Genomic DNA, 16,083 nt, shown 5'->3' on the forward strand with positions numbered 1-16,083 from the left:
TAAAGCTGCATACCGTTGCGAAGCTTGGAAAATAAGGCTTCCAAAATCATTATGCTAATGGTACGATCATAGTAGAAATTCTTCACAAAATTTACTTGAATAAATAATACTGAAAATCCACATTTTTACCTGTTCTGCTAACTGACAGCATGGAGGCAAATTACTCACACATGTAAACAATATTCATACACTTTTGTAGTTAATTACATATATGATTTTAAAGTACACATTCTCAGCTTTATTTTGACTACTTTTAATCATAATACACACAAATAATGCACTTACAATGCATATGTCTAGGTTCAGTGTGTTTTTTGGTACTACATAGGGGGATGGCCATTTGACCTGGAAGTGGTTAGTGAGACCTTAAAAACATTTTATGAGTTTTTATGTTTTTCTTTTTTTACATTTTATGAAAGCTTGTGGTATTGTGAGTCTAATAAGACCAAAACTATCAAAATCAGACATAGGACTACAAAGAAATGGTCATTTTTATATCATGCCCCTCAGTGATATTTTCCCTAAATTACTAAAAAATTACAATTTTAACTAACTTGTCACACCAAATTGATACCTATGATAATTCAATAAGTTGTAATAGTAAATATCATTTATCATTATGAAAAAATAACAGATTTCAACAATTTATATGATACCTATTTCATTACTGTGTGATTCTTAGTCTGTGCTGTGTGACTATTTGAGTACTTTGAATATCCCAAGCAGTGACGTTGTGTATTTCATGGATGACGTCAAGTTATGAGTCACTGTTACTGATAAAAATCTTGTTGCTATGTTGTTTTTTAAAATACCTTGCACAATGCACCTCTTAAAATATAGCCAGATTACCAATATCACAATACTGATTTTATGGGGAAATGGAAATAATGACCAGGAAAGGCAATTTTCCTCAAATTATGCATTTCTCTGAAATATGCCATAATTTAATTTAAAAACATTTTATGAGTTTTTATGTTTTTCTTTTTTTACATTTTATGAAAGCTTGTGGTATTGTGAGTCTAATAAGACCAAAACTATCAAAATCAGACATAGGACTACAAAGAAATGGTCATTTTTATATCATGCCCCTCAGTGATATTTTCCCTAAATTACTAAAAAATTACAATTTTAACTAACTTGTCACACCAAATTGATACCTATGATAATTCAAGAAGTTGTAATAGTAAATATCATTTATCATTATGAAAAAATAACAGATTTCAACAATTTATATGATACCTATTTCATTACTGTGTGATTCTTAGTCTGTGCTGTGTGACTATTTGAGTACTTTGAATATCCCAAGCAGTGACGTTGTGTATTTCATGGATGACGTCAAGTTATGAGTCACTGTTACTGATAAAAATCTTGTTGCTATGTTGTTTTTTAAAATACCTTGCACAATGCACCTCTTAAAATATAGCCAGATTACCAATATCACAATACTGATTTTATGGGGAAATGGAAATAATGACCAGGAAAGGCAATTTTCCTCAAATTATGCATTTCTCTGAAATATGCCATAATTTAATTTAAAAACATTTTATGAGTTTTTATGTTTTTCTTTTTTTACATTTTATGAAAGCTTGTGGTATTGTGAGTCTAATAAGACCAAAACTATCAAAATCAGACATAGGACTACAAAGAAATGGTCATTTTTATATCATGCCCCTCAGTGATATTTTCCCTAAATTACTAAAAAATTACAATTTTAACTAACTTGTCACACCAAATTGATACCTATGATAATTCAAGAAGTTGTAATAGTAAATATCATTTATCATTATGAAAAAATAACAGATTTCAACAATTTATATGATACCTATTTCATTACTGTGTGATTCTTAGTCTGTGCTGTGTGACTATTTGAGTACTTTGAATATCCCAAGCAGTGACGTTGTGTATTTCATGGATGACGTCAAGTTATGAGTCACTGTTACTGATAAAAATCTTGTTGCTATGTTGTTTTTTAAAATACCTTGCACAATGCACCTCTTAAAATATAGCCAGATTACCAATATCACAATACTGATTTTATGGGGAAATGGAAATAATGACCAGGAAAGGCAATTTTCCTCAAATTATGCATTTCTCTGAAATATGCCATAATTTAATTTAAAAACATTTTATGAGTTTTTATGTTTTTCTTTTTTTACATTTTATGAAAGCTTGTGGTATTGTGAGTCTAATAAGACCAAAACTATCAAAATCAGACATAGGACTACAAAGAAATGGTCATTTTTATATCATGCCCCTCAGTGATATTTTCCCTAAATTACTAAAAAATTACAATTTTAACTAACTTGTCACACCAAATTGATACCTATGATAATTCAAGAAGTTGTAATAGTAAATATCATTTATCATTATGAAAAAATAACAGATTTCAACAATTTATATGATACCTATTTCATTACTGTGTGATTCTTAGTCTGTGCTGTGTGACTATTTGAGTACTTTGAATATCCCAAGCAGTGACGTTGTGTATTTCATGGATGACGTCAAGTTATGAGTCACTGTTACTGATAAAAATCTTGTTGCTATGTTGTTTTTTAAAATACCTTGCACAATGCACCTCTTAAAATATAGCCAGATTACCAATATCACAATACTGATTTTATGGGGAAATGGAAATAATGACCAGGAAAGGCAATTTTCCTCAAATTATGCATTTCTCTGAAATATGCCATAATTTAATTTATGGTCTCACTAACCACTTCTAATGTTTCCATTACTTTACATGTTAAAAAAGTAATTTTCAAAGTCTCACTGTGAATTCCCAGGACAAATGACATCTTAAAGCTGCATACCGTTGCGAAGCTTGGAAAATAAGGCTTCCAAAATCATTATGCTAATGGTACGATCATAGTAGAAATTCTTCACAAAATTTACTTGAATAAATAATACTGAAAATCCACATTTTTACCTGTTCTGCTAACTGACAGCATGGAGGCAAATTACTCACACATGTAAACAATATTCATACACTTTTGTAGTTAATTACATATATGATTTTAAAGTACACATTCTCAGCTTTATTTTGACTACTTTTAATCATAATACACACAAATAATGCACTTACAATGCATATGTCTAGGTTCAGTGTGTTTTTTGGTACTACATAGGGGGATGGCCATTTGACCTGGAAGTGGTTAGTGAGACCTTAAAAACATTTTATGAGTTTTTATGTTTTTCTTTTTTTACATTTTATGAAAGCTTGTGGTATTGTGAGTCTAATAAGACCAAAACTATCAAAATCAGACATAGGACTACAAAGAAATGGTCATTTTTATATCATGCCCCTCAGTGATATTTTCCCTAAATTACTAAAAAATTACAATTTTAACTAACTTGTCACACCAAATTGATACCTATGATAATTCAATAAGTTGTAATAGTAAATATCATTTATCATTATGAAAAAATAACAGATTTCAACAATTTATATGATACCTATTTCATTACTGTGTGATTCTTAGTCTGTGCTGTGTGACTATTTGAGTACTTTGAATATCCCAAGCAGTGACGTTGTGTATTTCATGGATGACGTCAAGTTATGAGTCACTGTTACTGATAAAAATCTTGTTGCTATGTTGTTTTTTAAAATACCTTGCACAATGCACCTCTTAAAATATAGCCAGATTACCAATATCACAATACTGATTTTATGGGGAAATGGAAATAATGACCAGGAAAGGCAATTTTCCTCAAATTATGCATTTCTCTGAAATATGCCATAATTTAATTTAAAAACATTTTATGAGTTTTTATGTTTTTCTTTTTTTACATTTTATGAAAGCTTGTGGTATTGTGAGTCTAATAAGACCAAAACTATCAAAATCAGACATAGGACTACAAAGAAATGGTCATTTTTATATCATGCCCCTCAGTGATATTTTCCCTAAATTACTAAAAAATTACAATTTTAACTAACTTGTCACACCAAATTGATACCTATGATAATTCAAGAAGTTGTAATAGTAAATATCATTTATCATTATGAAAAAATAACAGATTTCAACAATTTATATGATACCTATTTCATTACTGTGTGATTCTTAGTCTGTGCTGTGTGACTATTTGAGTACTTTGAATATCCCAAGCAGTGACGTTGTGTATTTCATGGATGACGTCAAGTTATGAGTCACTGTTACTGATAAAAATCTTGTTGCTATGTTGTTTTTTAAAATACCTTGCACAATGCACCTCTTAAAATATAGCCAGATTACCAATATCACAATACTGATTTTATGGGGAAATGGAAATAATGACCAGGAAAGGCAATTTTCCTCAAATTATGCATTTCTCTGAAATATGCCATAATTTAATTTAAAAACATTTTATGAGTTTTTATGTTTTTCTTTTTTTACATTTTATGAAAGCTTGTGGTATTGTGAGTCTAATAAGACCAAAACTATCAAAATCAGACATAGGACTACAAAGAAATGGTCATTTTTATATCATGCCCCTCAGTGATATTTTCCCTAAATTACTAAAAAATTACAATTTTAACTAACTTGTCACACCAAATTGATACCTATGATAATTCAAGAAGTTGTAATAGTAAATATCATTTATCATTATGAAAAAATAACAGATTTCAACAATTTATATGATACCTATTTCATTACTGTGTGATTCTTAGTCTGTGCTGTGTGACTATTTGAGTACTTTGAATATCCCAAGCAGTGACGTTGTGTATTTCATGGATGACGTCAAGTTATGAGTCACTGTTACTGATAAAAATCTTGTTGCTATGTTGTTTTTTAAAATACCTTGCACAATGCACCTCTTAAAATATAGCCAGATTACCAATATCACAATACTGATTTTATGGGGAAATGGAAATAATGACCAGGAAAGGCAATTTTCCTCAAATTATGCATTTCTCTGAAATATGCCATAATTTAATTTATGGTCTCACTAACCACTTCTAACGTTTCCATTACTTTACATGTTAAAAAAGTAATTTTCAAAGTCTCACTGTGAATTCCCAGGACAAATGACATCTTAAAGCTGCATACCGTTGCGAAGCTTGGAAAATAAGGCTTCCAAAATCGTTATGCTAATGGTACGATCATAGTAGAAATTCTTCACAAAATTTACTTGAATAAATAATACTGAAAATCCACATTTTTACCTGTTCTGCTAACTGACAGCATGGAGGCAAATTACTCACACATGTAAACAATATTCATACACTTTTGTAGTTAATTACATATATGATTTTAAAGTACACATTCTCAGCTTTATTTTGACTACTTTTAATCATAATACACACAAATAATGCACTTACAATGCATATGTCTAGGTTCAGTGTGTTTTTGGTACTACATAGGGGGATGGCCATTTGACCTGGAAGTGGTTAGTGAGACCTTAAAAACATTTTATGAGTTTTTATGTTTTTCTTTTTTTACATTTTATGAAAGCTTGTGGTATTGTGAGTCTAATAAGACCAAAACTATCAAAATCAGACATAGGACTACAAAGAAATGGTCATTTTTATATCATGCCCCTCAGTGATATTTTCCCTAAATTACTAAAAAATTACAATTTTAACTAACTTGTCACACCAAATTGATACCTATGATAATTCAAGAAGTTGTAATAGTAAATATCATTTATCATTATGAAAAAATAACAGATTTCAACAATTTATATGATACCTATTTTATTACTGTGTGATTCTTAGTCTGTGCTGTGTGACTATTTGAGTACTTTGAATATCCCAAGCAGTGACGTTGTGTATTTCATGGATGACGTCAAGTTATGAGTCACTGTTACTGATAAAAATCTTGTTGCTATGTTGTTTTTTAAAATACCTTGCACAATGCACCTCTTAAAATATAGCCAGATTACCAATATCACAATACTGATTTTATGGGGAAATGGAAATAATGACCAGGAAAGGCAATTTTCCTCAAATTATGCATTTCTCTGAAATATGCCATAATTTAATTTAAAAACATTTTATGAGTTTTTATGTTTTTCTTTTTTTACATTTTATGAAAGCTTGTGGTATTGTGAGTCTAATAAGACCAAAACTATCAAAATCAGACATAGGACTACAAAGAAATGGTCATTTTTATATCATGCCCCTCAGTGATATTTTCCCTAAATTACTAAAAAATTACAATTTTAACTAACTTGTCACACCAAATTGATACCTATGATAATTCAAGAAGTTGTAATAGTAAATATCATTTATCATTATGAAAAAATAACAGATTTCAACAATTTATATGATACCTATTTCATTACTGTGTGATTCTTAGTCTGTGCTGTGTGACTATTTGAGTACTTTGAATATCCCAAGCAGTGACGTTGTGTATTTCATGGATGACGTCAAGTTATGAGTCACTGTTACTGATAAAAATCTTGTTGCTATGTTGTTTTTTAAAATACCTTGCACAATGCACCTCTTAAAATATAGCCAGATTACCAATATCACAATACTGATTTTATGGGGAAATGGAAATAATGACCAGGAAAGGCAATTTTCCTCAAATTATGCATTTCTCTGAAATATGCCATAATTTAATTTATGGTCTCACTAACCACTTCTAACGTTTCCATTACTTTACATGTTAAAAAAGTAATTTTCAAAGTCTCACTGTGAATTCCCAGGACAAATGACATCTTAAAGCTGCATACCGTTGCGAAGCTTGGAAAATAAGGCTTCCAAAATCGTTATGCTAATGGTACGATCATAGTAGAAATTCTTCACAAAATTTACTTGAATAAATAATACTGAAAATCCACATTTTTACCTGTTCTGCTAACTGACAGCATGGAGGCAAATTACTCACACATGTAAACAATATTCATACACTTTTGTAGTTAATTACATATATGATTTTAAAGTACACATTCTCAGCTTTATTTTGACTACTTTTAATCATAATACACACAAATAATGCACTTACAATGCATATGTCTAGGTTCAGTGTGTTTTTTGGTACTACATAGGGGGATGGCCATTTGACCTGGAAGTGGTTAGTGAGACCTTAAAAACATTTTATGAGTTTTTATGTTTTTCTTTTTTTACATTTTATGAAAGCTTGTGGTATTGTGAGTCTAATAAGACCAAAACTATCAAAATCAGACATAGGACTACAAAGAAATGGTCATTTTTATATCATGCCCCTCAGTGATATTTTCCCTAAATTACTAAAAAATTACAATTTTAACTAACTTGTCACACCAAATTGATACCTATGATAATTCAAGAAGTTGTAATAGTAAATATCATTTATCATTATGAAAAAATAACAGATTTCAACAATTTATATGATACCTATTTCATTACTGTGTGATTCTTAGTCTGTGCTGTGTGACTATTTGAGTACTTTGAATATCCCAAGCAGTGACGTTGTGTATTTCATGGATGACGTCAAGTTATGAGTCACTGTTACTGATAAAAATCTTGTTGCTATGTTGTTTTTTAAAATACCTTGCACAATGCACCTCTTAAAATATAGCCAGATTACCAATATCACAATACTGATTTTATGGGGAAATGGAAATAATGACCAGGAAAGGCAATTTTCCTCAAATTATGCATTTCTCTGAAATATGCCATAATTTAATTTAAAAACATTTTATGAGTTTTTATGTTTTTCTTTTTTTACATTTTATGAAAGCTTGTGGTATTGTGAGTCTAATAAGACCAAAACTATCAAAATCAGACATAGGACTACAAAGAAATGGTCATTTTTATATCATGCCCCTCAGTGATATTTTCCCTAAATTACTAAAAAATTACAATTTTAACTAACTTGTCACACCAAATTGATACCTATGATAATTCAAGAAGTTGTAATAGTAAATATCATTTATCATTATGAAAAAATAACAGATTTCAACAATTTATATGATACCTATTTCATTACTGTGTGATTCTTAGTCTGTGCTGTGTGACTATTTGAGTACTTTGAATATCCCAAGCAGTGACGTTGTGTATTTCATGGATGACGTCAAGTTATGAGTCACTGTTACTGATAAAAATCTTGTTGCTATGTTGTTTTTTAAAATACCTTGCACAATGCACCTCTTAAAATATAGCCAGATTACCAATATCACAATACTGATTTTATGGGGAAATGGAAATAATGACCAGGAAAGGCAATTTTCCTCAAATTATGCATTTCTCTGAAATATGCCATAATTTAATTTAAAAACATTTTATGAGTTTTTATGTTTTTCTTTTTTTACATTTTATGAAAGCTTGTGGTATTGTGAGTCTAATAAGACCAAAACTATCAAAATCAGACATAGGACTACAAAGAAATGGTCATTTTTATATCATGCCCCTCAGTGATATTTTCCCTAAATTACTAAAAAATTACAATTTTAACTAACTTGTCACACCAAATTGATACCTATGATAATTCAAGAAGTTGTAATAGTAAATATCATTTATCATTATGAAAAAATAACAGATTTCAACAATTTATATGATACCTATTTCATTACTGTGTGATTCTTAGTCTGTGCTGTGTGACTATTTGAGTACTTTGAATATCCCAAGCAGTGACGTTGTGTATTTCATGGATGACGTCAAGTTATGAGTCACTGTTACTGATAAAAATCTTGTTGCTATGTTGTTTTTTAAAATACCTTGCACAATGCACCTCTTAAAATATAGCCAGATTACCAATATCACAATACTGATTTTATGGGGAAATGGAAATAATGACCAGGAAAGGCAATTTTCCTCAAATTATGCATTTCTCTGAAATATGCCATAATTTAATTTAAAAACATTTTATGAGTTTTTATGTTTTTCTTTTTTTACATTTTATGAAAGCTTGTGGTATTGTGAGTCTAATAAGACCAAAACTATCAAAATCAGACATAGGACTACAAAGAAATGGTCATTTTTATATCATGCCCCTCAGTGATATTTTCCCTAAATTACTAAAAAATTACAATTTTAACTAACTTGTCACACCAAATTGATACCTATGATAATTCAAGAAGTTGTAATAGTAAATATCATTTATCATTATGAAAAAATAACAGATTTCAACAATTTATATGATACCTATTTCATTACTGTGTGATTCTTAGTCTGTGCTGTGTGACTATTTGAGTACTTTGAATATCCCAAGCAGTGACGTTGTGTATTTCATGGATGACGTCAAGTTATGAGTCACTGTTACTGATAAAAATCTTGTTGCTATGTTGTTTTTTAAAATACCTTGCACAATGCACCTCTTAAAATATAGCCAGATTACCAATATCACAATACTGATTTTATGGGGAAATGGAAATAATGACCAGGAAAGGCAATTTTCCTCAAATTATGCATTTCTCTGAAATATGCCATAATTTAATTTATGGTCTCACTAACCACTTCTAACGTTTCCATTACTTTACATGTTAAAAAAGTAATTTTCAAAGTCTCACTGTGAATTCCCAGGACAAATGACATCTTAAAGCTGCATACCGTTGCGAAGCTTGGAAAATAAGGCTTCCAAAATCGTTATGCTAATGGTACGATCATAGTAGAAATTCTTCACAAAATTTACTTGAATAAATAATACTGAAAATCCACATTTTTACCTGTTCTGCTAACTGACAGCATGGAGGCAAATTACTCGCACATGTAAACAATATTCATACACTTTTGTAGTTAATTACATATATGATTTTAAAGTACACATTCTCAGCTTTATTTTGACTACTTTTAATCATAATACACACAAATAATGCACTTACAATGCATATGTCTAGGTTCAGTGTGTTTTTGGTACTACATAGGGGGATGGCCATTTGACCTGGAAGTAGAACAAAAAAAACTTAATAGGAGTTAATGCCCTTGAATGGCCAAGTTTGCCATTTTTTTTGCTGCTCTTATTATCTTAAAATATTTTTAATTTTTAGAAAGAAACTTTGAATTTTTGAAGTGATTCTAAAAAAGCATTCAACTGTATCAATGGTGTAGAACAGCTCCTAGTTACAGATATTGCTCTTGAAAAGCAAATAAATTCATTTTTTTTCATTTTGTGCTAACTTTGGGATAGTTGATGAGCATGCATGACATGGAGCATGCTCAATATACACTTCCCTGGGGAAAATGCTTTTGTTCTACCAAAACCCTATCTGGGGAAAGTGTATGTTCAGCATGCTCATCAACTAACCACAAAAGAGGGTCCATTGATAAAAAGATGATTGATAAGGCTTACAAAAGTTTTTACTTTGTTAAAGTTAGAGAGCAACTGCCTAATGAAGTTATTGCCTTTGAAGGCAAAAATGTTTCTTTTGCAATTTTTAGCTAAGATCTGGAAAACCATGATTGATTGAAATTTTTTTATTGATAAAAAATCCTTATGATGAGGCTTACAAAATTCACCCCAAGTTGAAGTTGATGAGCAACTGTTTATTAGAGTTAATTGCCCTTGAAAGTCAAAAGGATGTTATTTGCAGTTTTCATACAACTGCACAAAGTTGGGGGTAATATAATTACGTGGCAATGTCCTTGTATTTGGGGCAGTGGTGTCTGTAGATCCTTATTATTTTTTTCTAATTTTTTTTAGTATAGTCATGCTTTTACAAAGACTTGTACATCACCTGACTAAGGTGAAACAGAAGGATCTGTAGATGTAAGAGGTATGGTTACTGATGAAAAGGGGTAAAATAGAATTCAGTGGTATAAAATATTAGATATCATACATGTTATTCCTGTTTGTTTAAGTAGGGTTGTTGGTGAGACAGTTAAAATTGTTTTAGTTATTGAATTAAGTTAATCTCCTATGACAGAAATCACTAGAAATATGTAAACAAGCTTGAGTTGGTATTAATTTTAGGTACTGAAGATTGGGATGCTGATGCCAAGTTAAAACATGAGGCAGCTATACTTGCAAGTATGTGCTTTTTCATATTCGGACAGATAGATATCATTGCCATGTTACTTTGCAGCAGGACATGAAGATTTATATAGCAATGATGAGATGCTTTTTCTTTTTGATATGCCATTCTCTGCATTTTAGGAAGTTATTTAGATATCTAGGTCTTTAGCTTAAAGTTTCCATACAGGATATTTACTAAAGGAATTTATTCTTTCAGTCTGCATTCCTTTGTGTTCCTTAAGTACATGGCTAAGAAAGATAGAAAATCTTTAATGTAAGGGAACACAAAAATGGACTTAGATTTGACTAAAAGCCAAAATATTAAAAAATACAAAAAAAAATATTGCAATGCTTTTATTATTGCAAAAAAATATATACAAATTACTTTATCTCACAACAGTTAGGAGTCACACATTATGGAGTTTTAACATTATTGATGGTGATATTTTACAAATTGTAAAATCTAAAATCAAATTTACTGCTGAAATTCCAAATTAGCTATAATTAATGCACACAATGATGTCTTGATTTATAGGATTAAAAACAGATTATATATATATGTCTTTGTCAATACCTTAAGAATAAAAGCTGTTGGCAAAATACAAGGAGAAATTACTGTCCATTCAAGGAGTGAAGTTTTCAGAACCTCATCATTACATTTTAGTTCAAAGTAAATGTATAACAAGTGGAAGATTGGTGGGGTCAGGTTTTCAGTGATCAGAATTTCTAATCACTGAAAACTTGACCCCATCGATCTTCCACTTGTTATGAATTTACTTTGAACTAAAATTTAGAATTTTATTGGAATGTAATAATTTTTGCTGTGTACTTATTTTTGCCATTTTTAACAGTGGCAGATAAGCGTGAAAAATAGTATCCATGAAATTGAATTTTAACAATTTATAACACTAATAATTTTTTTGATAGATGAGTTTGATCGTGCAGTTTCTGAGTATTCAAGTAAAGAAGAATTAAGTTTACCATGGGTAGTTGCAGAAGAAGAAATAAGACAAATATTGGCCAATTCTGAGTCACTTGGAGATAGTGACAATGATATGTTGTCAGGAGGTAAGTGATTATGTCAACTGATTTTTGTCATTATTTTACTATATCATTTAGATCTGCGAGTGTAAATTCAGAAGAAATATATGAAGGATACCTTCTAAGTTAATTTTAATTAAATTTTTCACACAAACTTGAAAATGAATCAATGATTTTGTTTTTAAACTTTGTACATTTGTTTAGTACCATAAAATACAGGTTATATTTTTTTTTCAGCAATACCCAAAATGCACTGTTTGATTTAGGCCATTTTGAACATTTTTCCATCCCCCCTTTTTTTTCACTTTTGCATGGTAGAGTATCACTTAATGCTCCATTAATGCATTATTTTGTATGTAACTCAATTGAATGTTGAAGACAGGTGATTGGTTTGCAAAGGTTCAAAATGTATTGACTTTAGAAAATGTCTTGTTTACACAGGTAACCTGTTTATCAATGGTTTGGTATATGCAGGTTTCCTGTTTATCAGTGGTTTGGCATACACGGGTTTCTAGTTAATCAATAGTTTGGTATACACAGGTTTCAAGTTTATCAATGGTTTGATATACACAGGTTATCTGTTAATCAATGGTTTGGTATACACTGGTTATCTGTTTATCAATGGTTTGGTATACACAGGTTTCACTGTACCACTTTATATGTCATGTCAAGCTTAGTCTCCAAATCTGTGTATATTTCAGGACTTGACCCCAACAATTCTGACCATCTGAGGAGAAGTTTTGATCAAATAAAGGAACACATTAAGCAGCAAAGGTTAGTACCTCGTCAGAAGGGATCCAATCCCTTTGGAGGTTGTTCAGTGTAATTTTATTAATGAACCTCTATAGTACTTGCACATATCTATGTAGATGAAACTATTTTTATTATTCAACAATCCTTCATTAATATTTTTAACTGATCCATCTCACATTTCACAAATGATTTATAATTGGGCTATATGGACAAATGGGAAGTTCAGTCACCATTTTTACACTTTCCTATTATTCCTGTTTTGGAATTGATTGTCTTCTTTTACATGTTAAAAGTTATATTTTGACACAAATAAGTAAATCTACATGTAGAATATGACAGTTCTGGCCTATATCTTGAGCTGTTCACATTAAATTTTCTTTAAGCTTTGAAATATGCATTGTTTTTACTTGTGCATTAATTCAGATATATACTTGTATGTTGCTTGAATTTTAAGAATTAAAAATTCATACCTAATAATACACTAGAAAAAAAATATGTCATATTTGACAAACTTAAGTGTGCCTTATCTTATGTATAAGTTTAAGCAGGGAGATATTTGAAATGTGCATTATATTTTGTAGGTATGACTTGGCACTAAGTAGACTTCAAGGAACTAAGATTATTTTCATGGACTCAAGGGTCAGGGAGATACAAGCACTGGTCAATCAGGGTGATGTTGAGTTGATGAAGAAGTTGTATTACCACTCATTTGCTTAGATATTGAGCAAAATCATTCTACAAGGAAACCTGTCTAAACCAAACCCTGGATAAACAAGGATCCTGTTGAAACTGAAAAATCTTTTCAGGTTTTTTCATATAAGTTTCAATGCATTTTGAACCTATGTAGATCAAACAATTGCCTAAACTGAACATATCTGTCATTCTGAAAATCTGTCAGTCTGTCGGTCTGAAAGTTGACTGGTTTAAACAGGTTTCATTGTATATCTACTATGCCTGAAATATTAATTTTTGTCAATAGCATTAATTCATAACTTTTTTTAGTGGAGTCCGAGTTGCTCATTTACTCTTGTTACTTTGTATGTATGATTTTAGTTACTTTATGTTCTTTGTTGTGTATGTCTATTTTCCATGTCTGGTCTTTGTCCCTGGATTACATTCTTTTGATTACCGCTATAACCTTGGTTCCCTTGATTACTCTTTTTACATTAGGGAAAACTAATAAAATTCTTGTTACACCCTTAATTGTTTGCGAGCTTTTTTTATAGTAGCTGGCTATGTATGTATATTTAGTTACACGTGTTTAAAAGATAGACTTTTGAGGAATCATACAAAATGAATTGTATGCTGGTTTTTCATGGTTAATTACAAATTCAATTCTGCACAATTATCTACATAACAATCATTTTATCAGGTTCATAGTTTTTCAGGGAACTACAATCAAAACTTGTCATAACTGTCTATTTTTGGAATAGACCCTTTTGTGCTAACGTTGGGGTAGCTGATGAGCATGCTCTATGCGTACAACATGCTCAAAATACACTTCCACAAGGAAAATTCTTTTGTTCTACCCAAGCCCTACCTCGTGGAAGTGTATATTGAGCATGCTCACTAACTTACCACAAAAGGGTCTATTGTTAAATCAAAGCCCATTTCAGTCGATAGATAACTTAACGTTATTGTATTATTTTACCATGAAGGTAACTATGGAATACAAATCCTGTTTAAAAATAAAAGAAAAAAGAAAAATATGTTTATCATAGGAGATATTTGATATTTTTTCAGTCTATGATGAAATAACCTCCATTATGTGGTTCAGAAAAGATATTTTTCTTGGTGCTCTTTAGGTTATTTTGAATAGACAGAAAAAAAAGTAAATCGTTCTAATTTAATTTTTACATCAATATACATTGTATATAAAGTAAACCGTTCTAATTTAACATCAATATATATAAAGTAAATCATTAAAAATTATTGACTTCACTGTCACATGATAAAATAAGGCCAATAAGATGTTGGAAAATTTTTTTTAGAAAACATACTTTCAGGATTTAAAGTATAAATTGTGAAATATATAAAATTGATAACTGAGAAGAACCACACAATGTCTGATTGGTTTACAAAGTATCAATCTCTTAAGAGGTGAATTTTATTCTTAAAACAGTGAGATTATTTTATTAATTTGGCAACAAAGTATTCTTGTTGCCATAAAACTGTGTTTAACAATCACTGTGTTCATTTATATTTACACTTCATTTTGTATATATTTTTATTAATATGTCAGTAAATTTCTGTTCATTAACATGAATTATTGAAAAAAGTTTGGGGGTAAATAGGAATCACCCAGTCTGTATGTCTTTCCACATTTCTTGTCTGCACAACTCCTAAACTGCTAAAGGGATTCTGATAGAATTTTATAGGAATGCAGTTGGGCATCATATGTAGATGTGCACAAAGGAATATAGTTCTAAAGGAAAATAATCCAACTTAAGGGTTTTACATGTTTAAATCCTGTCAATACAACTTAACTGCTCCAGGGAATTTCATTAAATTTTATAGGTAGGTTTACCATTATATGAAGATGTGTTTGAAGGAGTATAGCTCTGGACTTCAAAGGGAGATAATTGATTTCACAGGTGATATATTTAATATCATATTTGAAGCAGGGGGTATTATAATTGCTCACAGTATTTCTTGTTGGAATTATTTTTAGTTTCAATCTTTCTCTACCAGTCTCTTTAACATCAAATGAAGTCTGGTCATGCTGTATCTAATTTACCTAGGTTTCGACAATCACAAAAATAAATAACATCACACCTGTACCTTTTAAATGTAATGTATTAACTGTAATAAGATGTGTTACCCCATGATGATATTTTATTTAGTATTATTATACATGTGTGCTATGTAGATCTATGGCAGCCATAATATCATAAGTTTATTATTGCAGTGTATATTTATTGTTATATAGAAGACTATTTTGACTTGTTTACAATTTTTTTATGTTTCTGTTGCAGCCTTTTTTTTATTTTTTCATACAATCATGGAAGATATGTAAATATAGGAAATAGTTCTTTTTTAAAAAATGAAAGAATCAATAGATATTAACCATCAATCATAAATTATTGCTGTATTTAAATTATTTTCAGGTATAAAATTATTTCTTCAGGTAAAAATAAATATAAGTATAAAGTCAGGATTGGCTGCTGAAATTTAAGTTGAAATTGGTTCCAGGCTTTGAAAAGGTGGAGGTTTTCAAAATATTCTGTTTGAATTTCATCTTTGAATTTTCTGTTTGAATTTCATCATTAAATCAGTATACACTGTCATGTGCCATGTTGACAATGGTGCTGTTTATGATTTGATTTAAATAGACTTTGTTTTCGTGGCCTGAACTAATCTTATTGAACCATCTCCTTTGAAATGATGTGTTGATTGGTTGTTTTGGATTTACAATATACTTATGTTGATATCTTGA

General features: G+C 30.0%; 1 protein-coding gene across 2 annotated transcripts in view; it reads left to right on the forward strand.

Annotated features, from left to right (window-relative positions):
- LOC148622367 (uncharacterized) overlaps positions 1-16,083 on the forward strand; it is a 35,106-nt gene extending 19,023 nt beyond the window's left edge. For both annotated transcript variants that reach the window (XM_088572223.1, XM_088572224.1), the window contains 4 exons: positions 10,812-10,868; positions 11,781-11,921; positions 12,596-12,668; positions 13,229-16,083. In XM_088572223.1, the coding sequence (XP_088428349.1) occupies positions 10,812-10,868; positions 11,781-11,921; positions 12,596-12,668; positions 13,229-13,364 (407 nt within the window). In that variant the 3' untranslated portion in view covers positions 13,365-16,083. The remainder of the gene's footprint in view (positions 1-10,811; positions 10,869-11,780; positions 11,922-12,595; positions 12,669-13,228) is intronic.

This window comes from Perna viridis, chromosome 3, assembly GCF_037379345.1.
Source record: "Perna viridis isolate PV_CMFRI_1.1 ecotype Kerala chromosome 3, ASM3737934v1, whole genome shotgun sequence".
NCBI lineage: Eukaryota > Metazoa > Mollusca > Bivalvia > Mytilida > Mytilidae > Perna > Perna viridis.